Below are 26,817 nucleotides of genomic sequence, written 5' to 3' on the forward strand. Positions count from 1 at the left end.
TTAAAAGGAGCAAGAGAAAAGCAACAAGACATGAACAAAGGATCTTCAACCTTGCAGGACATTTGGTCCTGTCCAAAACGTCCATAAGACATTCAGTCCATAATATATTTGGTTCATGCCAAAAGGTCCTTGAAATCTGGTTCTATCCAAAATGTCCATGAGCATATTTGGTCCATGCCAAATGGTTTTGGACAGAACCAAACATCAAAGCCCTGTTAGTGTGGACCAAATGTCTTATGAACATTTTGGACAGGACCAAATGTCTGCTAACCATCCCTAATAAGACTATCAGTAGATATCTCATCAGAAATCTTGTAGGACAGAGGAAGTGGGATACTATATTCAAAGAGCTGAAGGAAAAAAACTATCACCTGAGAGTTCTATATCCAGCAAAACTGTCCTTCAAAAGTAAAAGAGAAACTAAGACATTCTCAGACAAATAAAAGCTGAGGGAATTCATTACCACTAGACTTGCCTTACAAGAAATGCTACACACAGTTCCTCAAGTTGAAATGAAAGGATGCTAGATGAGAACTCAAAGCCAAATGAAAATATAAAGTTCTCTGGTAAAAGTAAATATGTGAAAAAATGTAAAATCCACTATTATTATAATTTTAGCTTATAACTCCACTTTTTATTTTTTACAGGATTTAAAACAAGTGCATAAAAATAATTATGAATCTATATTAATTGGTACACCATATATAAAAATATAATTTGTAACAGCAATAATATAAAGAGGGCAGAGCTGTAAAAAAGTAGAGTTTCTGTATGTGATTGAAGGTAAGTTGGTATAAATATAAAATAGAATGTCTTAACTTCAGGACAGTGTATATAATCCCCATGGTAACCACAACCAAAATATCTGTAGACTATACACAAAAGGGAAAAAAAAGGGAATCAAAACTTGTCATTAAAAAATCAACTAAATACAAAGGAAGGAAGTAATGGAGGAGATGAGGGAGAAAAAAGCTATAAGGCACACAGAAAACAAACAAGAAAAGTAAGTGCTTCCCTATCAGTAATTACTTTAAATGTAAATGGATTAAACTCCCCAACCAAAAACAGATTTTCAGAATGGATTAAAAAAAAACCTGTTAGTTCTAATAAACAAATTCAGCAAACCTGCAGGATACAAAATCAATGCACAAAAAAAAATCAGTTGTTTCTATACACTACCAATGAATGCTACTTATGATAGCATCAGACATTTAAATATTTAGGAATAAATGTAATCAAGGAGGCAAAATACTTATACACTGAAAACTACAAAATGTTGCCAAAAGAAATTAAAGAAGATGCCAATAAATGGAAAGACATCCTGGGTCCATACACTGAAAGACTTAATATTGTTAAGATGTCAATACTAACCAAAGTGATCTACAAATTCAATGTAATCCCTGTCGAAACTCCAATGTTTTTGAAGAAACAGAGAAAGCCATCCTAAAATCCACATGGAATCTCAAGAGACTCTGAATACCCAAAGCAATGTTGGAGAAAAAAAGAACAAAGTTAGAGGTCTCACACTCGCTGATTTCAAAACTTACTACACAGCAATGGTAATCAAAACAGTGTGGTACTGGTCTCAAGACAAACATACAGGACTTCCCTGGTGGTGCAGTTCTTAAGAATCCGCCTGCTAATGCAGGGGACACAGGTTCGAGCCCTGGTCCAGGAAGATCCCACATGCCACGGAACAACTAAGCCCGTGCACCACAACTACTGAGCCTGCACTCTAGAGCCCGTGAGCCACAACTACTGAGCCCAACTGCCGCAACTACTAAAGCCCGTGCACCTAGAGCCCGTGCTCCGCAACAAGAGAAGCCACCGCAGTGAAAAGCCCACGCACCACAACGAAGAGTAGCCCCCGCTCACCGCAACTAGAGAAAGCCCACGCGCAGCAACAAAGACCCAATGCAGCCAAAAATATAAATAAATAAATAAATAAATAAATGTATTAAAAAAAAAGACAAACATACAGACCAATGGAATAGAATAGAGGGCCCGGAAATAAACTCTCACACGTATGGCCAAGAGATTTTCTACAAGGATGACAAGACCATTCAATGGGGAAAGGACAGTCATCTTTTCAACAAATGGTGGTGAGAAAACTGGATATTCACGTGCAGAAAACGAACCTGGGCCCTTACTTTACACCATCTACAAAACTTAACTCAAAGGACATCATAAACCTAAATGTAAGAACTAACACCTTGAAACTCTTAGAAGAAAACACAGGGGAGAAGTTTCATGACACTGGATTTGGCAGTGATTTCTGGGAGGTGGAACCAAAAGCACAGGCAACAAAAGGAAAAACAAGATACGTTGGACTTAACATTAAAAAGTTCTGTGCATGAAAGGACACAATCAACAAGGGTGAAAGGGCAGCCCTCAGAATGGAAGAAAATATTTGCAAATCATACATCTGGCAAGATACTGACAGATAATGAAGATATAAAGAACTCCTACAACAACAAAAACAAACAACCCAATAAAAAATGGGCAAAGAATTTGAATAGATAATTCTCCAAAGAAGATATATAAATGGCCAGTAAGCACATGAAAAAATACTCCACATCACTAATTATTAGGAAATACAAATCAAAACCACAACGAGATACCACCTGACACCCATTAGGGTGGCTTTTATAAAATAAACAGAAAACAACAACTGTTGCCCAGGATGTCAAGAAAGTGGAATTTTGTGCATTGCCCCTGAGGATGTAAAATGGTGCACTGTGGAAAACATATAACTGTTCCTCAAAAACTTAAACACAGAATCACCGTGTAATCCAGCAATACCACTTCTGGGTATATATCCAAAGGAAGTGAAAACGGACTAAAACAGATATCCATACACCCCGCTTAGAGCAGCTTTATTCACAATGAGCAGAAACACCTAAGCGTCCACTGATTAACGAACGGATAAAGCAAAACAGTATACACGTGCAATGGAATCTCACTCAGCCTTAAAAAGGAAAGAAATTCTGACCTATGCCACAACGTGGATAAACCTTGAAGACATTGCACTCAGTGAAAGAAGCCAGTCACCCAAGGACAAGTACTGTATGATTCTACTTAGATGAGGTCCCTAGAGGGGTCAAATTCACAGAGACAGAAAGTAGAATGGTGGGTGCCGGGGCTACGGAGAAGGGAGAATGGAAGTTCGTGTTTAACACATTCTTGACAGGAGACATATTACGGCCACAGGCATTAGTTTCTGCAAAAATCCCCCAGTCAATAATGTGTTAATGGGGACAGTTTCAGTTCTGGAGATGACGGTGGTGACAGCTGCCCAACAATGTGAATGCACTTAATGCCACTGAAGTGGACACTTAAAAATGCTTAAAATGGTAAATTTTATGTTATGTATATTTAACCGTAATAAAAAAATAAAATAATTATGTTATACCCAGAAAAAAATTTTTTTAATGGATTGGGGATGCCCTTTCCATGCTTAAGAATGCTTCTGGGCCATATTCCTGACACAGCCTCCACGCCCACGCCCACCCCCCAACCTACTACAACGCACTGAATCACCTCGGTAATCCCATCTTCCTTGTGAAAGTCTAGGCTAATACTTTTCCTAGCTTCTTGCTTCTTTCATGATTGGGGCTGCCAGATTTAGTAAATAAAAATACAAGACACCCAGTTATACTACTTGAATTTACAATGAATAATTTTTAAATAAGCAATGAATTTTTTAATGTAAGTATGTCCCATGCAATATTTAGGATATATGTTAATTAAAAAAAATTATTCCTTGCTTATCTGAAGTTCACATTTAACTGGGTATCCTGTTTTATCTGCCTACCCTACAAATGACCAACAGTTCCTTTGATCTATGTGTGCTGTGAATATCCCAAACCACTGACTCAAAAACAATTTTTATTGATGAACTAATATTTTACTGATGTACAAATTTCTCAGTGTCACACTTACAGAAGCAATTGAGTTAATTATTCCCATTCCTGCTTTTTCATTGCTTCCAATTATTAGATGCCAAGTTAAGACACTTTCCCCCAAATATGCATTTTAAGACATATGTTTTGAATAATAATCATGTACCGTGCAGCACCTTTTTGGTAGCAGAAGGATGCACTTTGGAAAGTCACCAGTGGTAACTATAATGACAAGAAGTCCTGCCATCTCACAGGCGAGGGCCTATCCACACAAGCTCCCCTCTAACAGAGCTGGACCACTGTGCTGCTGGGACGCAGACGGGTGGGTGTTCCAGTTACCAAGGCATCAAGTGCTGCAGCCCCGGCACTGCGCCAGCAACATCTGCATCTCACCTAAGGCAACACTGCACTAGACAGACCTCTGCAAAGACCACCACTCAAGGCCCTCCAAATGCACGTCCCAGGCGGTGGGGGGAAGGTGTCCCGTGTGCAAAGGGCTGCGAGCCCTGGTCTGAGAGCTTCACCTGGACTCTTTACCACCAGTGGGAGGATGGAGAGAGCAAGGAAGGGTCTGCTGGCTTTTACCTGGAGTGGCACCACCCTGGCCATCAGGTGGTCAAAATAAAGGTCCACTGCTTCGGCGAAGCCCTTGTACGTTGTTCTCAGCCTCATGTCGGGGTCTTGGAGTAACCAGCTAGAATGAAAAGGGGAGGGATGATTAGTTTTACTGTCTGGGGGTTTGCTCTGGGCAGGGTGATGGGTGAAAGGAACCAGCTTCAGAGAGCCCAGGAATGAGTGTGGAGACCAGTCTCCCCCCACGTCCACTCAGCCAGGACTCGGGGCAGACACGGGCATGGATCTGGGCCTGCTTCCCACCCGAGGACACCAGCACCGGTGGCCATTCTAGTTCCGATTCATGGCTATAGGTCTGGCTGCCAGTCAGAGGGAGAAAAGCTTTTCACTGAACCCAAGGCCCATTTTTCAAGCATTTACACTACAATCTCATCACAACGGGGTGAAGACAAAGGGGTCAGGAATCCCTGGGACCGGAGGACACAGGTGCCACCTCCCAGTGTCGCCCAGAAAAAGAAGCCTGAACCGGCAGCTGAGAAGTTAGCCCTGGTCTCCTCGCCTGGTCCAGCTGCCCCCCCACTGCATCGGCCTCGTCAGGATTCAGAGCTCAGCTCAGGGGAGGGGCTCCTGCAACCTGTCTGTAGCGATCACACTCGCCAGCTAACCACAGAGCGTGACTTCCAGCACTGCAGCCAAGGTCTTCTCCCTTCTCATTCCAAATTCTGAGAAACATTTATACTTTCTTACAAAAGGCCTGATGCTTCTCTCGTCCTGATCTGCAAGAAGTGAACAGGCTCGGAAAACTATAAGTTTGTGTCAGGTACCCGTGGACAAGGAGAGCGCGGTGCCCTCTGGTCTGACACCTCACGTCCATCCCATGTGGACAGCTCAGGTTTCCCGTCCCCGCTGGGATTCTGCCTGCTTCCAGCGCACCCAGCTCGGCCTCCTGGGGTGCCCACCCATGAGCCCATCCCCCACGCAACCGGACCTGAGTGGACAGGGGTGGGGCAAGGGAGGTCTGAGCTGCTTCTCAGCTCGGACTTAATCCGTCCTCGTCCCGGGCCCGAGCCCGGGGACATCGCTGACACACGGGTTTCTAATCCGCAGGGCGGCGAGGCCGCTGTGGCTGTAGGAGCCTTGTGGGGGGGCCCCTCGCTGCCGAGCAGAATGGCCCGGCGACAGAGAAGGGATCCTGGGTGGCGAGGCAGTGGAGGGGGCCGGCCTAGCCCAGGGAGGGCCCAGGTCGCCCTGGAGATGAGAGCGAGGCGGGCCGGAGGAGGCAAACCACGTCTTTCCCTCCGGGGCGGCGGGGCCGGGGGAGGGGAAGCCAAGGGCCGGAGACTGGGAGGACAGGACCCCGTGCCTGTCAACAGAAAACCCTTCTGCTGGACACCAGTGGTAGTAACCACTAGGACGAGGGCTGGCCGTGGTGCCAGTTGATCCCACCCGGCTCCTGACCTGACCACACACCTGCTACTGACCCCCTGGAGACCACACCCCAAGGTAATTCATCAGGTCCTGAGATCTGAAGATGAACGCTAGAACTAAAACAACTTGCTTCTCTTCTACTTTGTCAAAATGCTTGCACTTTTAAAAAATGCTTGGTAACATCCTTAAGAAACAGAAGGACGGGTCTGACTCTTCCCATTTTTCAGAAAGTGAGGCCCATCCGGAGCAGACGTGACCTGACAGAGGGCCAGCCCCGCAGCAGAGGCCCGAGGACGTGAGGAGGGCCAGCCCCGCGCCCGCGCAGAGAAGTCACGTGGAATTTGAAGACGACAGTAACTTTGACATCACTTACACTGACGCCTTTTGGGTGCCACTCATTCTGAAAAGGAACTTCAGCACAGAATGAAAAATACAGGTTAACAGCAAAATCAAACCTACGCTGGTGCTCTGCATTTTGCACAAGCGCACAGGACCACTCCGGCCACAGCTGAGGCCCCCGGCCCCGCTCCCTCCCGGAAAGAAGCACAAGCAGCTGACGCCTCCCCTCCGCCACGCACTCCTGGCTGCACGACCGAGACCCACATCTCATCGGTGAACCAGGGATTCAGGGGCTGGAGCGGCACCGGCCCCTCAGCGCTTCACCACCACCCGCGTTCCCTGGGGCAACGCGTGCGCGGGGGAAACACAGGACACGCCCTGTTCTCCTTAGACTGGACGACAGCGTCAGCGGTGCTCCACTCCGGACACAGCTGAGGCCCCGGCCCCGCTCACCTGGGCAGGCCCCCGAGGTCCATCTCACTGCAGATGTAGGGGCCCGGACGCAGGATCACCCACAGCCCCACCTCCGCGGCCAGCAGGACGAAGGCCCTGGGGGGTCAGTGTCACCAACTCTCAGGCCTCGGAGCCGAGGGGGGACGGCCCAGCACCACCGCAGGGCAGAGCTGCCGCCCCCTCCCCTCGCCCGCCCTCCCCTCCCCCGGGGAGCTGGGGGCGCTGAGGGCGGGATGCGACCCCCCAGCACAGCAGGGAATGCCCAGCCGGGTCACAGCAGTGGCCCCCAGCCTAGGACATCTGCACGGCACCTCTGGGGGCACGAGGACAACGGGCCTCAGACGGGGCACAGGGGTCCCGACGGGGAGCCTGACCCTGCCGGCCCCCGACCCCGGCGGTGGCAGGACCACCCTGCAGGGCAGGGCCCACCTGGGGGATGGGCCCCTCTGGGCTGCAGCGAACAGGTCTGGGCTCAGGGCAGGCAGGCCCGGGCCCCCGGGAGTAAGGGGGTCACGACTGGAGAGCTTTTGGGTCCTGAGAACAGGCTGCAGACCCCAGGCTCCCTCTGTTCTCACGGCAGAGCCCAGGTGCCCCTGGGGATCCCAGCCACCCCAGGAGCCCCCGCACCCCCTGCCCCGGGCCGGTCGCAGCCGCAGGAGCACCTACTCCAGGTCCAGGTTCCCAGAGAAGTCGAATCTGCCTCTTTCCGGCTCGTGCAGGTTCCACGGAACGTAGCTGTGGTGGAAATGATAATTACAGGCATGAGTTCTCCGCTTATCCCACCTTGTCTCCCAAATGAGCACCTTCGTCCCTAAAACCCCTCACGATGGTTGAAGATGTATTTCTTAGGTACATTGTCTTAGTGGTGTCAGGGCTGGAACCGAGAACAAACTGAAGAGACCTGGGACCTCGGAGAAGCCAGGGCAAGTCCTCTCCCTGGAAGGAGGGAGAGAAGGCCCAGGAGATCTGGGTGACTCCCTCTTCCCCCAGCCCTCCCCGTCATCCTCTCTCTTCATCAAAGAAAAAGAAGTAACTTTATAGGAAAATCAGTTAAATGTGGGACAGGCTGGGACCTGGGCCCTTTGCTGCAGGACCTGCACCTGGCTCCTCCAACAACAGATACAAAGAAACTATGAGGGACTAAAAATAACTGCAGGCCTGCGCAGGGGGCAAATTATCAACCACAAGATACAAAAAGGCCACAAACCCAGCTGCCATTTCTGGGGTGTTGGGGGCAAAAGCAGGGTCCTGTGCACGATCCCTGCACACACATCACCAAGGGGGCGGGCAGACCACCTAAGCCCCCCCTCCGGCCGGACCCCTGGACCTGCCTCCACCCTCACCCCATTTAAGGGAGCAGCCCACCCCCCTCGGGGAGCAGCAAGGGCACCTGTTACTTGTTCTCGCTGCCTGTGCTGCAGAACGAGTCCCAGTCAAGCCTTGCCTGAACTCCTCATCTGGCCTCCTGTCAAATTCTATTGCTTAAAGAGTCCAAGAACCCTGGTCGGTAACAAAAGTAGGGTAAGAAGAAACCCTAATCATCAGTCTTATTTTTAATGAAGCCTCCAGAATTCCAAACCTTGGAACAGGACAGAGGTTCTTACACTGAAGAAAGGATAAGGAAATAAAGTAAGTTCATTAAAGGGCCTGATGTAGAGTCACACGTGCTAAAAGTAATTCCGGCTGCCCCTCTCCTGGACCCCACCCCCCCCGGCTTCTGGGGAGCCTCTCTGACTGCAAAGGGTGCCCAGGTTTAGGAGGGGCTTGCCGGCTCCCAATTCAGACTCAAGAGATTATGTAGATTATCCTGCTCTCGTAAGGCAAAATGCTCCCCCTGCAATATTCCTGCAAGCTTCAGGAGCCCTATAACATGAGCACGTACCCTCAGATCAGAACTTACACATGCAAATAAATGGATCCCATTAGGTAATCTTCCTGGAAAATCACATACTGTGTTCAACTACGCTGTCATAGCTCAGAACACCCCCGTATTTAGAGCTGTCTTCAAAGCAGTTCATACATCACCAAGAAAATCCATGTCCTTGACTTGTAATCACACATTTTTGCCTGAGATTTTAATAAAACCCAGCCTGATCACCCACTTTATTTCACAGACTTGGATCCAAATATCCGTTGGAAATTCTGAAAAATAAATCCACAAAATGATCCAAGATTTTTCCCCACTGAGCACGCTTTTAACTGATTCACATGTCAGCGCTGCACTGAGTGACCACCACGTGCTGACCCTGTGCTTGTTCTAGGAGGGAAGCCAAAGCTCTGAAGATGATTCCAGAAAGGAAGGTTGCAAACCGCGTCGGCTACACTGGAGAGGTCTACGCGCACCTACTGTACAGACGCGAGGCGGAGGGCTGGTTAAAAGACTATTTATGATTACTTAACCACCTGCGGCATGTACACCGGCCTCCCTCACTGGATTCCTTCGGACAGGGTCGCTCCTCTGCCCCCAGCCTGCGTCCAGTCCCCCCCTCCTCGGCCCCCTGGCGGTGTGCGGCGGGGAGGCTGCCCCCGTTCAGAGGCTGGGCTCCTGCGACTCTTCCCTCACACAGCTCAGCCCGCAGGCGCTCCTCCAGGCTGCCCAGGGGGAGGACCAAGCAGCGCTCACCCTCCCGACATGACGGAGAGGCCTGGACGCAGGCCCAGGAGCCCCACTTGGTGACGAGGCGTGGCGGCCGGGGTGTCGGGGCGCACTCACGTGGTCAGGGTGTTCAGGCCGCAGGCCTTCATCTTCAGCAGCCGGTCCCTCCAGTACTCCCGGGGCACCCGGAAGTAGTGCACGGAGCCCCCGAAGATCCAGAAGGCCGAGTCCTCCAGCATGAAGTTCTGCCCTTTGGCCTGCAGCCCCAAGCGCCTTTGCCTCATCCACAAGGGGGTCATCCTGTGCCAGTTCACCCTGCAGGGAGCACAGGCGGCCTCAGTGCCCATCCTTACCAGCCTGGGCCTTGAGTGGGCGCCTCGGAGCCAGGCTTCCCCACCTCCTCCTCCAGCCCCCGGCATCCCTTCCCGAGCGGGCCTGTGCCGGGCGGCCAGACTCAGCGCCGCGCAGCCAGACTCAGCGCCGCGCAGACTCAGCGCCGCGCAGACCCAGCGCCGCGCAGACCCAGCGCCGCGCAGACTCAGACTCAGCGCCGCGCAGACTCAGACTCAGCGCCGCGCAGACTCAGCGCCACCCATACCCCCAGCCCATGCGGCCCGCCAGGAACACGACAGACTCGGCCTTCAACATGGAGGCCGTGCTCACAGGAGGGAAGTCAGGGCACACACAGCACAGGGAGGAGGTTTCTGGGGCCGAGCAGCTGCCTTCAGGCGCCGGGGCTGGGGGGTCTCGGGGGCAGATGCGGGTTCCTACAATGGCCAGCGCAGCTAGGCTATCTGACACACATCAAAGCAGCAGCTATCTGACACAGTACCTCCGAGCCACCTCACGGTCACAGCCACCGGGCTGGAGGTGCAGATACCTGGAAAGAGGTACCGGTTAGAAACGGTGTCTGCTCATTGACCGAATTTCCAGGTCTTAATTGTTACACCTGGAGAAGGAGTGCTGGCCGAGGGGCACCCGAGTAGGACAGGGGGCCCCCCCACCCGGGAGGGCTGCCAGGAGGGGTGAGTCCCCAAAAAGCGCCTCTTGGTGTCTTGTGGGTTGGCCAGGGGGAGGCCCTCACATGACCCCCGTGACTCGGGGCTCCGAGAACCTCTCCCTGTCTTCTCCACCCCGTCTCCTGACAGCCCAGAGAGAAGCAGCAAGAGAAGCTGGAAATTTAGGAAAGCTGGAGACAAAAAACCAAAAGTGAGTTGAGGCAAAAGCAAATTTCAGTTGGTACCTTTTCCTCTGCTTTAAAAAGGTCCTGGACGTCCCTGGTGGCGCAGTGGTTAAGAATCCGCCTGCCAGTGCAGGGGACTCGGGTTCGATCCCTGGTCCAGTAAGATCCCACATGGCGCGGAGCAGCTAAGCCCGTGAGCCACAACTACTGAAGCCCATGCGCCTAGAGCCCGTGCTCCGCAACAAGAGAAGTCACCGCAGTGAGAAGCCCGCGCACCTCAATGAAGAGTAGCTCCTGCTCGCCGCAACTAGAGAAAGCCCAGGCGCAGCAACAAAGACCCAACGCAGCCCCAAAAATTAATTAATTAATTAATTAAAATAAAAAGGTCCCTGCATCGTTTCTGTTCTTTCCATTCATTTTGAAACAAAAGCTAAAACCACACGCTGATTGAAAGAGACACGGGAGAACCAGACATGGGCTGAGGCACAATCTTCAAAGGGACCACTCGAGCCTCACCGGCCATGTGCACCATGCGGACACGCCATCCTCCTCCAGCTCTCTCCCCACCTCCGCCACCAGCACCGGCTTCTCCTCTGCCCACACGCCAAGGGCTTCAGCTCTGACCGTCCACGGGAGAGGGAGTGTGCACGGCCCACCCCAGCCCGTGCTCCTCAGCTGTGCAGGCCGGGGTGGTGTCACCGCCTGGTCCTCGCTGAGGTCAGGACAGAAACTGAGATGCCTCCCCAGTGACGAGAGCGACTGCACGTCTGCAGAAGCTAATCATCAAGGGCTGGGGCAGGTACAGCCACTATGGAGAACAGGATGGAGGTTCCTTAAAAAACTGAAAATAGAACTACCATACGACCCAGCAATCCCACTCCTGGGCATATACGTGGAGAAAACCATAATTCAAAAAGGTACATGCACCCCAATGTTCATCATAGCCCTATTTACAACAGCCAGGACATGGAAGCAACCTAAGTGTCCGACAGATGAATGGATAAGAAGATGTGGTACATACATAAATGGAATACTACTTAGTCATAAAAAGGAATGAAATAATGCCACTTACAGCAACATGGATGGACCTAGAGATTATCATACTGAGTGAAGTAAGTCAGACACAGAAAGACAAATATCATATGATATTGCTTATATGCGGAATTTTTTAAAAAGGGTACAAATGAACTTATTTACAAAGCAGAAGTAAAGTCACGGATGTAGAAAACAAACTTATGGTTACCAGGGGATAACGGGGGGAGGGATAAACTGGAAGATTGGGATGGACATATACACACTACTGTATATAAAATAGATAACTAGTAAGAACCTGCTGTATAGCACAGGGAACTCTACTCAATACTCTGTAATGGCCTATATGGGAAAAGAGTCAAAAACAAAGAGTGGATATATGTATATGTATAATTGATTCACTTTGCTGTACACCTGAAACTAACACAACATTGTAAATCAACTGTACTCCAATAAAAAGTTTTTTTTAATTAAAAAGAACATTTTTTTTAAAGGCTCGGGGGGCACTTCCCCAGCGGTCCAATGGTTAAGACTCTGCCTTCCAATGCAGGAGGTGCGGGTTCGATCCCTGGTTGGAGAACTAAGATCCCACATGCCACGGGGTGTGGCCAAAAACCAAAGAAAGAAAGGCTGGAGCAGTATTTTGTATATTTTTTTCTCTCCATTTTCTTTTTCTAGCAATTTGTTTTTATTGTATTTCACCAAGTAACAGGTTGAGAAGCTGAGAAGCGTAGCTCCAGACAGGAGCAATGGGCTGGCCTCAGGCAGCTGTGGTCACGGAGACGGAGGACAAGCACGCTGACCAGTGCAATGTACCAGCGTGGGGCCCAAGCGGATGCAGATGTGGGAGCGGCCAGAGCACGTGCAGTCTCCACTGTGGCCTCCCTGACGCCCAGCTAGACTCAGCTACACCAGAGGTAGGGGGGTTTGCGTGCAGCCACGATGGTTCTCAAAGCTGGCGGCGTACCTGAGTCCCCGGTAAACTTTTAAAAACAACTGAAGCCCAGTCTGCACCACAGACCGATGAACTCCCTCTGGAGGCGGGCACAGGCACTGGTCCTAGAAAGATCCTCAGGGCAAGGCTGAGAGCCGCTGGCCGGGGTTGAGTTTTTCAGGAGGGCCGGGGGCCCCGGGTGGCCAGACACAGGACAGCACGATGCCAAGAGGGCGGAAGGTGCCACAGACATCACTGGCCACTTGGGAATTTGTCTAGAGCCAGTCCTGGACAAAGGAAACTGTTTCCACCTACTCTCCTTCTCAGCCCCAGCACCCGACATCCTCAGCCACAGCTGCGGACGCCAGCTCTGCTGCAGCATCGCAGGAATGGTCATCTGTGGATAACCTGGCAGCCTAGCACTGGTATCTTTCTCCAAAAATTCCACCTTCCAAGTGACTTAAAATGACAATTCAGAATACAGTTCTCCCAAAGGACCACAGACGTGGGGAAGTGAAAACAAAAGCAGGATCTTTGAGAGGAGGGTGTGGACGGGAGCCCTGGCCCTCCCCTCGGTAGCGCCGTCCCCATGGGTTAGGGACCCTGGCTCCGAGGGCATGATCTTCCCCTGTAACACGGGGCCATCACCTGTCCTGACTGCTCACAAGGGCTGCATGAGGATCAGACACCAGGGAAATGCAATAGAAGGGCCTGTGACATGATGTTCCTCACCAGCTGTGTCCAGCACGTTCTTCTGTGAGGCATATAGCGAAGGGCTTAACAAGACCTGTTATAAAAGATGTTTCTCACAAGCGAAAAAAAAAAGCATCTTCTCGCTCCTTGAAATAAATTTATTTTAACACACTTTGCAATTAGAATAACTTCAGTGGATTTTTTTTAATGCCCCTAATATGAAATAATCCCAAGCTTTCCCTTCTTTCCCGTTTAATTCAGCATCTGGTTATATTTAATGTGCTGGACTTTGTGCCAAGCCATCTTACTCCAATTCGTAAATTTCACGGTGAAAGCTCTGTCCACTGGGATGCGGTCAGAAGCCAGGGGTCCGCAAACTCCAGCCATTGCCTCGTGCCTGTGTGCAGCCTGCAAGCTGAGAATGGTTTTCACGTTTTAAGCAGTTGAAACAAAATCAAAAGAAGAGAACTTTGGGACATAAAACAATTGTATGAACTTGACGTTTCAACGTCCATAAGTAGTTTCATGGATAACCCGCCGTGCGTCTGTGTATTGTCTGTGCTGCTTTGGGGCTTAGCGAAGTCACTGCGACAGACAGCAGGGTCTGCAAAGCTGGAGACGTTTACCACCCGGGCCTTTGCAGGAAGCTGCCGACCCAGCCCTGGAGGACGAGGCCCTGGACGGCAAAGGGAGACCTTGGGGCCCCGTGTCCGCCCCTCACCTGGCTCCCCGGCCTGCGCCTTCCTCTGCACAAGCCCCTGACTATTCCAGCTGTGTCTGAGGCACCTGCAGGTCACGCACAGCGGAGTGTGGTCTCCCTGGGTTTTGACTGTATCTTCCCCAAAGAACGCACTCTGCCTTCATGCTTTCATGGTCCGCAGGCTTCCTGCCCTTCAGCCTCACCTGTCCGCCCCCGGCCCGGCCCGGCCCAGCCGCGAGAATGGGAAGAGCTGCATGCACATTCTCTTCTTCACAACAGGGGCACGCTGACTGTCAGGCGCTGAGCACACACGCACACACACAACCACTCCACCAGGAAGCCATCCCTAATCACCGGCCAGAACTTCAAAGGAACAAGCTCCCATTCACCAAGTCACTGACCTAACTTCTGTGTCTCGCCAGAAGCTGTGAGAGCCTCCCTCCCCACACCCGGCCGGTGCAAAGGTGTAGGCGGGGAGGGGGCTCTCTGGGACCCCCTCATTCCAACACAGTCCCTGCTGGTGACACACACTCGTGGTCTGTCCCCCAGTGGACGACTAGCCATTAGGCGCCTCTGCCTCCTGGTTCGGTACCTGCACCTGGAGCTCGTTAGAAATGCGGACACTAGGGTTTTCCCTGGTGGCGCAGTGGTTGAGAGTCTGCCTGCCAATCCAGGGGACACAGGTTCGAGCCCTGGTCCGGGAATATCCCACATGCCGCAGAGCAACTAGGCCCGTGAGCCACAACTACTGAGCCTGCGCATCTGGAGCCTGTGCTCCGCAACAAGAGAGGCCGCGATAGTGAGAGGTCCGCGCACCGTGATGAAGAGTGACCCCCGCTCGCCGCAACTAGAGAAAGCCCTCGCACAGAAATGAAGACCCAACACAGCCAAAAATAAATAAATAAATAATAAAATAAATTAAAAAGAGGAAACATTAAAAAAAGAAAAAGAAATGCGGACACTCAGGCCTTACCTGAGACCTACTGAATCAGAGTCTGCATTTTAACCTGACCCCGGGGGTCTGAGAAGCAGTAACCTGCATCTTCTCCTTTGATATATGTGTATATATAGTCTCCTCCTGGATGGAGCTTCCTTTTGTCGGTTTTTTTATACCCTATCATTTTCTAGATTAAAAAATTTTTTTCCTCTCAGTGCTTATTAAGAGGCATGAAATTAACACTGCAAGCCACAAAAGCTAGAGCTGTCATCAAATTCCAAATTCTGGAGAACTCAACTGCTTCTGAGGATTTTCTTGTAGGTAACTAGGCAAGTTCTTGATACATTAATAAAAGGGATGAATTCACTGAGAAAATGAGGATGACAAATGTTGGGTTTCTCCAAAGAATTCACTGTGAGAAAACGAGGTAATACACGTTAGAGCTTCGTAAACAACAACGTAAATGGTTATTAACACAGATAATGACCATCAGTACTGGTGCCCCTAACACTAGTAACAACCTCCAGCTTCCTGAGTAGCTAACTAGTCACAATAAAACCACCATGAGCTGCGCAGCTGGATCAGGTGTGGCCCTTCTTCTGATGGAGGCCTGTTAGCACGGAGCCCACCTAGCCCCGGGGACCCCTACTTCCTGCTGCTTTTCCCGTGAGCCGTTCATTCCTGGTGAACTTTTCTGATAAGACCAGGGGCCCCTGCCTTCTTTCCAGCTGGAGCTCATATTTACACTTCCTTCTAATTCCTGTCGCCTTTGTGTCTTCGATTCATTGTAGGATGAGCAGGCTTTTGGTCCTAGAATGACCTGGACAGCTGGCCTTGGCCCCAACTGACGTGGCTCCGGAGGGGCTCCTGGGAGAAGGCAGCATGTCAGGACCCCCGGCGGGGCCCCCACCACCCTGTCGCCGCCACCCCTTCTAGGGACAGAGCAGCAGGTTGTCAGGGAAACGTGAAGCAGAGATGGGGCTCTGGCTCCCCGTGGGGAGGGAGGTCGTCAGGTGGGGACGGGGGCGGGGCGGGGCGGGGGCGAGGAAGGACCCTGCCCGCACCTTACCCCATCACTGCGCAGAGCCTGAGGACGGGGCCCAGGCTGCATGTCACTGGACATGGCCACAAGTGCCGAGTGGATGCATCTGGGTGAAAACGGACAGATGCGCAGGTGACAAGCTTACCACCTCCTTCCTGTGAGGTGAGCCCAGGAAGTGATCCTCCGCTTTCCAAGAGGGTCTCCCAGGGCAGCGGGAGGTAGAAGGGCCAGATCCCGCCACCTCCTTGAATGAGGCTGATGAGGCCCGGTCTGAAACGTCCCAGCTGAGCCAGAGGGCGTCCCTGTGAGCGCTGCAGACACTGACCACAACTGAGACCACGGTGGGACCGGCAGGCCTCACACTGGGTCACAGCCACCTCCTTGTCTTCCGTCCTACGTACGCATGTGTCCCGATCCAGACAGGCCGGCGTCCCCGCAACCAGACACGGCAGAGATAGCATCGTCAACTCCCGGGACATAAGTAATAAATAGCACATTCTATTTCTGTTGGATCAGCCTGAGCTCTGTAGGCGACCAGGCCAGGCTCACACACTTTCAGGCTAACAAGGGTGTGGACAAGCTGGTACTCGAGGTAGGAACCTGCAGAAACAGTCCTTCCATCCCCAGAACGAGAGTCCTCACTGGTCCCGGGCATCAGTAGTTTGGCTCCGTACATAATGTGCACTGTGACCCGCCTCGGGCTGCCCTAAGCAAATGTTCAACCGAATCTGGGTCCAGGGCTTCATACTAAAGATGCTGACCAAGAAAACACTCCGCCCATCCACGTGGCCATGCCGGAGACCATCACCCAGACAGACATGTTAAACTGCCCCGAAGACATCATCACACATAGAAATCTCCTCACTTGGGTCTAAAATACAAATTTCTCCTCATCACTTTCAAGATTCTGATGTGGCTACAGGCTCCCATGAGGTCCAGCTTCCTCGGCTGGACCCCGTGAACTGCCCCCTCGGGGGTATTTAGGTCTCACCAGTCTTCAGCCCTGTGCACGCCTCCCTCAGCTGGGAGGTTTGGGGGCCCAAGGAGGGGCCCGCCCACTCTCCGGCCCCGGCCAGTGCCCCTAACGCCCCCAACCCAGAAGAGTGCCTCTTGCACCAACCCTGGAGCCCCACGAGCTTCAGCCTCCAGGAAATGAAGCACTGTCCCCAGGTCTGCCCTGGCTTCCTGCATGTGCTCCTTGGCCTGGGCCCAAGGCTCTGGATCCTGATTTGCTGGGAGAGGCCTTAATATTTCCAAAGGGCTGGGGCCTTCCATCCAAAAGCGAGTCTCTCATTCTGCAGAGATGCCTGGCCATCGTGCAGCACCCTGCAGCCTGTGGCACCACTGTAAGCCTGGAACCTCTGCCCTTCCCTCCGAGAAGGCTCTGCTAGGTCAGGAATGGGTCACGCACCCGGGCTCCAGCAGGCCAAGCCAGGCAGCATCTTCTAAAGCCCGCAGGAGTTTGTATGTGAACAAGCATTTACTAGAGGAAACCCTGAGACCCAATCGTGCAGCAACAAAAACTCCTCATTCGAAATCAACCACATACCAACAACAAAAAGTGATTGGATGTCACGTGACACTGTGCTCTCACTTTGGGGAAAATTTCCATTGACAGCATCATAAATAGAAAAAGTGCCAAGAGTAGAAAGCTCTGTTAGGTAACCCCCGGGCGCCCCTGATGACAAGACTCTGATCTCAGAGACACTAACGGAATCAGAATAAAAGGATTTCATTAAACAGGGCACGACGTATTGTAAATAAATGGTTTTTAAAATCCAACACGTGGGACTTAACCTACCGAGACAGACGAGAGCTGGGCTAGTTCTTACAGGACACAAAGACTCTACCCACACAGATTAAACGGAATTTGCTCCTGAGCCTACAGAGCTCAGGCTGATCCAACAGAAATAGAATGTGCTATTTACTTACTTATTATAAATGTCGATCAAGATTTAAAATGAGTATCTCATACGGTCAGCAATTTTATGTACAGAAATATCTCCAACAGATATTCACTGCGACTTGGTTTGCAGCCATGGATGCCCTTCAGAAGGGGGCAGTTTAAATAACTCATGAGCCCAATGAACCAACAGGGTAATGTCTACAGCTGTCTCTATGTGCACAGAACACTCCGGAGAGAAACTGTGATCAGGGAAGCCTCTGGGCAGGGAGAGGGGTGCCCAGGGGCCAGAACTGGGGGGTCTTATCTTCCCCTTTATAGTATTTGAAGATTTCATCCTCTTCCTAGATTACCTACCCACAAAATAGCCTTTGCAAGAACAACGCAATGTGCTCTTGAAAGGCACAGCCCCGCCAACCGTCCCTTGGAGGGTGAGGGTGGGAGCATGGGGCACCCACCAAGGGTCTCCGTCCACAGAACCCTGTTGAGAAACGTCTGCTTTGTTCCCGTGAGCCTCTAAGGACCCCCGGCCCTTCCGTCCCAGGGGAGGCACCACATAAGGGGACTACCTCTCAACGGCCTTTAACATCCAGAGCAATCAATTTAAGCAAAAGGTAAAACCGAGTAGAGAGGGGGCTGCAAACACCCCGCTGCTGGGTGCCAGGGCAGGGCCTGGGCCCCAGGGTCCTCTGCAGGCCCCACGCGTTCTGAGCCGGACTCTCTCAGCCCCGGCATCTCCTGCCTCTTCATCAGAAGAGCATTCCAGGCGATACGATGGGAGTCAGGGTCACATCATCGAAGATGAAGTGCTTTTACTTCACTGGTGGCTCCTTCCTCGCCCCAAGGGGGAGAGGACTCCTTGGCCCATGTCCTGATGCTTGGGGGACCGAGGCTCTTGGAGCTCTTAGCGCCGGTCTCCTGGGCACCCCGGTCCCTTGATCACAAATACACCTCCACTGTCCGTGTGTTCACTGAGACACTGGGTCCCCTTCCGACTCTCAACGCCCACCCTCTCCTCCGGCACAGGGGCTCAGATACCTGCCTCTCCCCGCTTCCCCACGCCTGTCAGGGGTGACACTTCCAGAGGCTGCAAGCTTCACTGCCAGAACACAAGAGGGACGGCGCTCAAAGAGCCGGAGTGTTCCAGGGGCGATGACTCAGACCCCACGCAGAGCAGCGCCCAGAACAGGCAAAGCTCATAAAATCAGTGACTTCACAGATGCCCAGGAAGGGACCTTGTGCACATGCCCCCTGAGGACAGGACCAGCCATGATTTGGACCAAAGAAAGTGGCCTGGTTCCTTGGCTAAGTGACCTGCCCTCACCGAGGAGCCTGAGAGGCACGGGAGGAATGGGGGTCTGGAACCCAGACGAGGCAGGGCAGGAGCAGCTAAGAGACAGGCCTTCCAAAGAAGGTGGGAGGCGGGGTGCCGGCGCCCACCTGGCGGCTTTCCCCTCTGCTGACTCTGCCAGCTAACGTCTAGGGTTGGAGAGACGCAGAGCTCCTGGATCCTCGCTTAGTGACGCGTTGATGCTGAGAGGAAAAGTCCTGAGAGGAAAAGCCCAAGCTGGACAGCAGGAATTGGGCGAAAGTCATCCGTGAGGGTGACACGGTCCAAACGATGCCCAGAAGACAATATTCCAGAGGACCCTAAGTGCTGGCCCTGAACTCATTCAGAGCTTCTCTGGCCTCTATCTTACCTGCTGAGAAAGACAGCACAGCAGGAAAAGCCACGTCTTTCCTAAACATGCCAAAACTCTTCCAGGGCGTGAGTCACAGCCATTCACCCGCTGCTGCTGTTCCTGGGTGGCCCCACAAGCCCCCCCAACCTACCCTTCCTGCGGCCACTCCACCAGGTGGGGACACGTTCACTCACCTGCGAGAGCCCATGCTTCTGCACCTTCTGTCCCTCCGGACACCAACAAGTAGCAGCCTCCTTCCCGCACCTCCTCCTGCGGACCATCAGGGTGTACCACCTGGGCCACCTCAAGCCCCTCGGAGCCACCCTTCATGGTGACATGTCTGGGTTCCCTGCATGGGCTGCTACATCCCTGACCTCCAACAACAAAGCACGTGCTCCTGCACACCTCAGGCCTTTCTCCCTGGGGGTGTGGGCTCCTGGATACCTGGCTGTATGCCAGAGGCTCCTGCTGCGTCTCCTCTGAGAATCCCTCTGGGGTGTGCATCAGCCTTGTGTCTACAAGAGCCAGGGCCAGTCCTCAAAGAGGAAAGGCTGGGATCATAGACAGGATGGAAAAGTCTTGGGAACAACTGGGCAAACAAGATGCCTCCTAAGTTTTCTGAGCCCAGAGGGAGAAGAGCACCATTTCCTTCTCCCAACTACCCTGTGACAACCTCCTTATCTCCAAAACAAAGGTGACGCCTAAGTCTTGGAAAGGCATAAATGGAAAGAGTTCTCTCCCTCCCAAACGTCCCTGTCTCCCAGAGGAAGTCCAGAGAAGCGACGAGGGGGGCAGAAAGAAGCAGAAGATAAAGCTGAGGGTGGCGTGCCTGCAGCAGGTCCACAGGCTCAGCCTTCAGCTTCCATACTAACTTCCCTGCCAAAGCCCTTGACGCTGCTGGCCTGCCTTCCCAGCAACACTGGAGGTTGTGAATATGTAAAGTGCCAGGCATCGACCTGAAAAATAGGGTCACAGCTGTAGCATCCTGTAAACAAACACCGTTTAGGAAAATTCTAGGCTCGGGCACCCACACAGGCAGCGGGTAAATCATTCTATCACTAAACGCACTCCCAGATAACTCTTTGTAAGGGAGGGGGAGAGTGGGAAGGGGTGACCTGGTGACTGGAGGGCGAGTGGAGAGAGAAGACACATCAATCCGAGAACGGGGCAACTACACCCAAAGCGGGAAGCTTGGAGGACCCGTGGGCAGCGACCTCGTGACCGCGCTGGGCCGGCCAGAGGGACCGTAGCTGGGAGCCCTTGGGGCTCTGGCCTCTGCCGAACAGAGAAGCCTCGCAGCAGGCTTGGCAGGAAATGTGGGGACCTGGGAGAAGCGCTGGGCATCTGGGGCTCAGCAGGAGGCCTAGGGGCGCACAGAGCTGGGACTGTCGGAGAGGCGTCTGAAGGCCAGTTCTGCGGACCTCCCGCGGAAAAGGATGGGGAGCCCTGGGTACAGACGCCCGGGGACCGGGAGCGCAGCGCCTGGCGTCACCCAGGGCGCTGGGGGCGCAGAGGGACCGAGCGCCGGCGCTCCAGATCAGACGGGACCAGAGGGCCGTCCCCGTGGGGACTCGGGCTCCGCGGGCGGCTGTGCGCGCGCTCCCCGGCCGGCTCCCCCGGCGCGAGGGGAGGCGAGAAAGCAGGTGTGCAGGACGGGGCGTCTGCTCACCTGCGGAGCACCAGGAAGCTCAAGATCACCAGCAGCAGCAGTGCGAGCATGCGGCCGGGCCTCCGCCGGACGTTCCACTTGGGCATCGCGCGTCCGCGGCACCGGGACCCGCTTGCTTTCCAGCCCTGACTCTGCGCGGAAGCGCGGCGCGGGGGCGGGGCCGCGCGCGGGTCGCCGGGGCAACAGGCCGCCGCTCGCCCCGCCCTGCAGTGCTCATTGCCTGCAGCCCGAGGACGCCCCGGAGAGTGGCCGACGGTGGCCCTCGCCGTTTCCAGCCATACCCTTCCCCCAGGATGAATAAAATTCTTATTCTGGCACAGAATTATGTCACAAAGGAGGCTGTGTAATATGTGGGCAAAATTTATGCTTTCTAGCAATCACAAACCCACCTAATCCCAAGAACAGAATTCAGATTTTACTGAAAGAAAATCTGAAACATTTTCTAGGGAGACTGATGTTTCTTCACAGCATCAGAGTTTCTAGAAAATACACACACACACACACACCGCTGCATGTTTTCAAACCATATCCTGCGCTTGTACACAGCTTTAGACTTGTAAAGCTGCTAGGAATACAATGAGATTGTACTTCTGGAAGAAAACAAGGCGAGTTTAGTGTGAAGGGTTCTTTTTGTAGCATTAAGCAAATATTTAGTCAGGTAGCAAAAGTTAAACCCAGGAGAGACAAAAACAAATGAACTAAGGGGGGAAAGGCCTAGAGCAGTGGCAGGGGCTCGCTTGGGGCTGACAGCAGGGCCAGAGCCGCCCCTGGGGATGCAGAGAGCAGTCTCTCCCCCTTAGCCAACGCTCCAAAGTCAGTACCTTCTATCCACGTTTTAAGCCATAACTGCCTGATAGTTGTTAAGACTATGATGAAGGTATTTTGGTGTAATTGGGATAAAAGGTGGCCCATGAGACATATGGGGAAGGTGTCAAAGGTTAGTCCCCTTTCCACCTACGGAGGCGCACCCCCGCCACGCCCCCCACGCCCCCACCCCCCACCCCCGAGTCGGCCCTGGTTCCTGGTGACATTGCTGAGCAGTGAACAGCACAATGCATTAAACACCAGGGCATCCTTAAGTTATTTAAACAGTACCAGCATCTCCTCTTTTTTTCAGATATTAGCTTAAACTTGTTAACATGGGCTATAAAAACCCTGAAATCCTTAGCCCAGCCCTGTGTCCTTTGTTTTTACTTACGGGAGATAAATGTAAATAACTCAGTGCTAAAGAAAAAATCATTACCCCTTAACCGGCTGGGAAGTGCAGACCTGTAGACACACCCTACTCACGGTTTAAAAACAGTTTTACTCTATCTGGACTTCGTGATAGCAGGACGGTGCTGCAGAGGTAGCTCTAATCCAGATGTATTTGCCGAGGAGACAAAACTGGGTTTTTTAAATTGTAGCAAGATACACCTTCAGGATAGTGCTTTGCAAAATGCTGGATTGATCTTGACCCCAAGCAGACCGCGAAATACTCAAATCACCGGGCATGGTGGCTACAGTTCAGTGAACTGTCTAACGGGGCTGTCAACAAAGCGGTCTGGCTGGGTGCGCGGGAAGATCGTACCTGACACAGGGCGATCGTAACCCGCGCAGGCTGCCTTTCTGATGCCAGGGGTTCAGAAAATAGAAAAAAAATGTTTTCTTACAAAAATGAAGTCCCGTTGATATCCTCAGGCCACCACTCTGAGTCAGAACTCCAACAGACCCAGAGCTCGCAGACCCGCCCTGAGAATTCCCGTAGCCCGCATTGCCGGTGGGAAGCAGGTGTGAACAAGGAGCCGGGAGAGGAAGAGCTGCTCACTTGGAGTCAGCACGTTGCGACTCTCCAGAAAAATAACCAAAATAGTCACGTCAAACTAAGTCAAACTCACAGCATCGGCTGTTTTACTTTTTATTTTTAAAGGTAACAAACAGGTTTATAGATCAGATATTCATTCATTGGCATATCTTATTTTTCAGCACACTGTGTTAATGCCTTAAATATAGTGTATCCGATTTGTAGGAAAACGCTTGACAACATCTCCCTTAAAGTCACTAGAACAAGATGCAGGATATGGCTTCTGTGTCAGAACAGTCCTGTGGGCCCTGGGCCCTCACCCCCTCCAGCTCCTTTACTCAAGTTGCCGAGGAGTCTTGAGCCAAGAAACTAAGAACAGGGGGAATTCCTGAGCCTAAATGAGTGCAATTTCAACCCTGGATGAAAAGAAAGTAGAAATTCCTTGTCCTTGGAAAAAGAAAAAGGAAAACAGATCCAAGTTCAGATGGGTAGTCAAGGCCTCTCACCCCAAAGGCACGTCGCTGGGGCTGGAAGGGGCCTGTGTGTTTGTGAGGGATGTACTGCCTTCAGTGCTGGCCTTGGAGCCGCCAAAATGCCACTTTTCAGCTCAGCCTTTGGAAGGCTGAAAAGCCAAGATCTGATTCAACAGCGTTTCATTCATTAAGAAGGACTCGACAACGTTTACCGTCCACTGTGTGCTGAACACTGTTTCAGGTGCTTGGGAGGTATCAGTGCACAAAACAGACAAAGATCCCCTCCCCCTGAAACTTCTGTTCCAGCTGAGGAAGAAGGATAACAAAAATCAACAAATGAATTCGTAACTCATAAAGTGTTCAAAGGTGATACTGACCCCAGACTCTTTAATCAACAGAAGTTGATGAGGCCACACGAGGAGTTCAGGCAAGGCTTGCACAGGGACTCCTTCTGCAGCACAGGGAGCGAGAACAAGTAACAGGTGCCCTTGCTGCTCCCGGAGGGGGGCGGGCTGCTTCCTTAAATGGGATGAGGGTGGGGCAGGTCCAGGGGGTCTGGCCGGAGGGGGGGCTTAGGTGGTCTGCCCGCCCCCTTGGCACTGTGTGTACAGGGATCACGCACTGGACTCTGCTTTTGCTCAGGGCACCTCTGAAGTGGCAGTTGGGTTTGTGGCCTTTTTGTATCTGGTGGTTGATAATTTGCCCCCCTGCACAGCCCTGCACTTATTTTTAGTCCCTTATAGTTTCTTTGTATCTGTTGTTAGAGATGTTTGTCCAGGTGCAGGTCCTGCAGCAAAGGGCCCAGGGCCCAGCCTGTCTCAAAGGTGGTAAATCCAGAGCATAAAGGAAGCGGACAAAGGAAGGAAGACTGGGGAGGAGGGGTGCGCAGAGCAGGTCTCACAGAGAAGGCATCGCTGAGCAAAGATCTGAATGAGGAGCGTTACCTGCCTGCAGGTACCGAGGAAAGGGCAGCCAAGCAGAGAGGACCTCGAGTGCGAAGGCCTCCGGCAGGGGTGACGCCCGGCATTCCAGGACTGCAGGGGGTGGGGGGAGGCAGAGGAACCAGGGCCAGATCAGGCAGGCCTTCGGGGGCAGAGCTTTGACTCAATGAAACGGAACCAGGGCAGGCTCTGGGTGTGGCATCCCTTATGCTTTAAAAGGTCACTCAGGTGCCAGGAGCGGGCAGCAGTGGAAAAAAGGAGACCAGGCGGGGGGCGGTGGGGGCGGCTACCGCAGGGGTCGCATGCCAACTGCTGCGGCTCAGACAAGTGGCAGCTGGCGTGGAGAGGAGTCTGGATTCCTGGACCGTTTGTGGGGTGAGAGAAATCAAGAAGACTCAAGAATGACTCCATCACGTTGGAATGCCAGTTTCTTTTCTAGAACAGAGAGGGGGAGGCAGTGAGGAAGTAAAGTAAAAAGGCCATTGGTTTTGCCTGGCTTGGCCAGCCTCCGGGAGGGGATGTGTTAATTTCTTCTTTTCCGCAGCCATTCACAGGTGGGCAGGGTCAGATTGTCTCCCTGTGAGCTGAACAGAGGCACTTTAGTTTAACATTCAGGCAGCGGGGCAGGGTTCCCTGAGGCAGGCCATTATGTATGATTATAATAACAAAAGCACCGGAAAGCAAAGGTTAACGTCAAAGAAACAGATGCAACATGGAGTCCTATTTTGCTCTTCCCTGTTACACCCTGAGGTGAGGAGGCTGGAAGGGTCAGCCTGTCGGGGAGTCCCAGAAGCCCAGCTCGGGCAGCGGGCGGGGGGGGGGGGTTGAGCCATCAAGGAGACGTGCAGGTGGAGACACCACATAGGACTTTGGTGACTGTGATGCAGGCAGGTGGGGGGTTGGGGAGACTGGAACGGGTTAGAGGAGGCGGAGGAATCTCGGTGGATACAGATGAGTCTCGTTCATGGATATTTGCTGGAAAAAGGAGTAAATAAATGGGAATGTAGCTGGAGGCTCATGACCCTGAGTCGAGGGTACTGCCCTGTTTTCATTTCCATTTCAGGTGGGAGAAACCACGGCATGGTACACTGACACGATCGTGATCAAAGAGAGTGAAAATCACTGAAGCAGGAGAGACCGTGGGGAATTTCTGGAGCTACATCCTGAGTAGGTGCCATGGATGGGTTAGTGGCCTGTGAAGGGCAGGCTCTGGGGTGAGCAGACAGGGTCACTCAAGACATCATGCTTTCTCGGCGAAAGACAGATTTCAAATATAAACAGTGTGACACTATCAGAAATGAGAACTAGCCTTGTCATTTGAATTTGTTGTTAATATCTGAATGTATGCATCTGAGATGTGACGTAAAGTGAAAGATTAAAATTGTATTGGGGCTTCCCTGGTGGTGCAGTGGATAAGAATCCACCTGCCAATGCAGGGGACACGGGTTCGAGCCCTGGTCTGGGAAAATCCCACATGCCGTGGAGCAACTAACCCGTGCACCACAACTACTGAACCCATGAGCCACAACTACTGAAGACCACACGCCTAGAGCCCATGCTCCACAGCAAGAGAAGCCACTGCAATGAGAAGCCCTCGCACCACAACAAAGAGTAGCCCCCGCTCTCCACAACTAGAGAAAGCTCACGTGCAGCAGTGAAGACCCAATGCAGCCAAAAATAAAATTAATTAAAATAAATAAAATAAAATTGTATTAAGTTGAAGTAAAATAAAGCAATGATTAACGATTATTATGAAAACTCAATATAAGCTACTAAAACAATTGTTAAGAACTTTCAAATACTTAAGCACATGGGGAAATACACTGACAGCTAATAAGAATATTAAGAGAGTACACTAGCTTTATAAGGGTAGGAAGACTATGATATCCTCTTTGAACCAAGAATAGATATATGAAATAGATATAGCTAAATGTATATAAAATAGATAATTTTTAAATATAAAATACAGTCATTATATACTTATATAATATATAAATTTTAAGATATTGATAATAATTAAGGTATATTTTAAAAGATTGTTTTACCACAGTTTTTATCATTGTTGAACTGCTTGATGTATACCATTCCTATCATTAAACAACATGCTTTTTATAAACTGGATTTAATTACTTAATTTCATTCTAGCTGTGAGTCTTGGGAGAAAAGATCTTCTTTGAGAATTCTTACTACCTTGAAATTTCATGAGGAGAAGGAGTTCCAAGATGACATGCAGCTACATCCATGAGGAATCGTCTTCGATCCAGACAGAATAAACATATGAAAAATAGATGCAAGTGTTAAACAAAAAGCAGGCACATTTTCTTCTCACTGAACAAACTGCAAAAGGACAGCTTCTCATGGTCCCTTAAGACAATTTCTTATAGCTAAGTTTACGGAGTCTAAATTAGAAGTTTCTCAAAACAGTTCTTACCTTGCTATTCTCAGTCGTTCAGCTGCTGAAGGATTCTTAAAACCTGCCCACATTATGACTCTCAGGTGCCAGGTTTCTTCTACAAGACATGTTACTGAAAACCTTTTTCCTGAGTTTATATTT

General features: G+C 51.5%; 1 protein-coding gene and 1 long non-coding RNA gene across 11 annotated transcripts in view; one reads left to right on the forward strand and one right to left on the reverse strand.

The window, feature by feature from the left end:
• Positions 1–21,213, reverse strand: part of GLB1L2 (galactosidase beta 1 like 2) — a 39,729-nt gene extending 18,516 nt beyond the window's left edge. For 3 of the 10 annotated variants that reach the window (XM_082409564.1, XM_082409560.1, XM_082409558.1), the window contains exons 1-6: positions 21,067–21,213; positions 10,124–10,171; positions 9,409–9,606; positions 7,362–7,430; positions 6,696–6,791; positions 4,488–4,596 (exon numbers count right to left, since the gene is read on the reverse strand). In XM_082409564.1, coding sequence (XP_082265690.1) covers positions 4,488–4,596; positions 6,696–6,791; positions 7,362–7,430; positions 9,409–9,606; positions 10,124–10,171; positions 21,067–21,152 — 606 coding nt within the window. In that variant the 5' untranslated portion in view covers positions 21,153–21,213. Of the gene's footprint in view, positions 1–4,487; positions 4,597–6,695; positions 6,792–7,361; positions 7,431–9,408; positions 9,607–9,688; positions 9,774–10,123; positions 10,172–10,990; positions 11,035–18,753; positions 18,872–21,066 lie in introns of those variants that run through there. The other 7 variants (XM_082409562.1, XM_082409561.1, XM_082409559.1 and 4 more) reach the window with 6 other exon arrangements.
• Positions 21,214–22,113: 900 nt separating this feature from the next.
• Positions 22,114–25,561, forward strand: LOC309636392. Its single transcript, XR_014250012.1, has 2 exons — positions 22,114–25,013; positions 25,327–25,561. It is a non-coding gene; the product is annotated as an uncharacterized lncRNA (long non-coding RNA).
• Positions 25,562–26,817: the final 1,256 nt, after the last annotated feature.

Source organism: Balaenoptera physalus (assembly GCF_965194825.1).
Source record: "Balaenoptera physalus genome assembly, chromosome: 10".
Classification (NCBI taxonomy): Eukaryota; Metazoa; Chordata; class Mammalia; order Artiodactyla; family Balaenopteridae; genus Balaenoptera; species Balaenoptera physalus.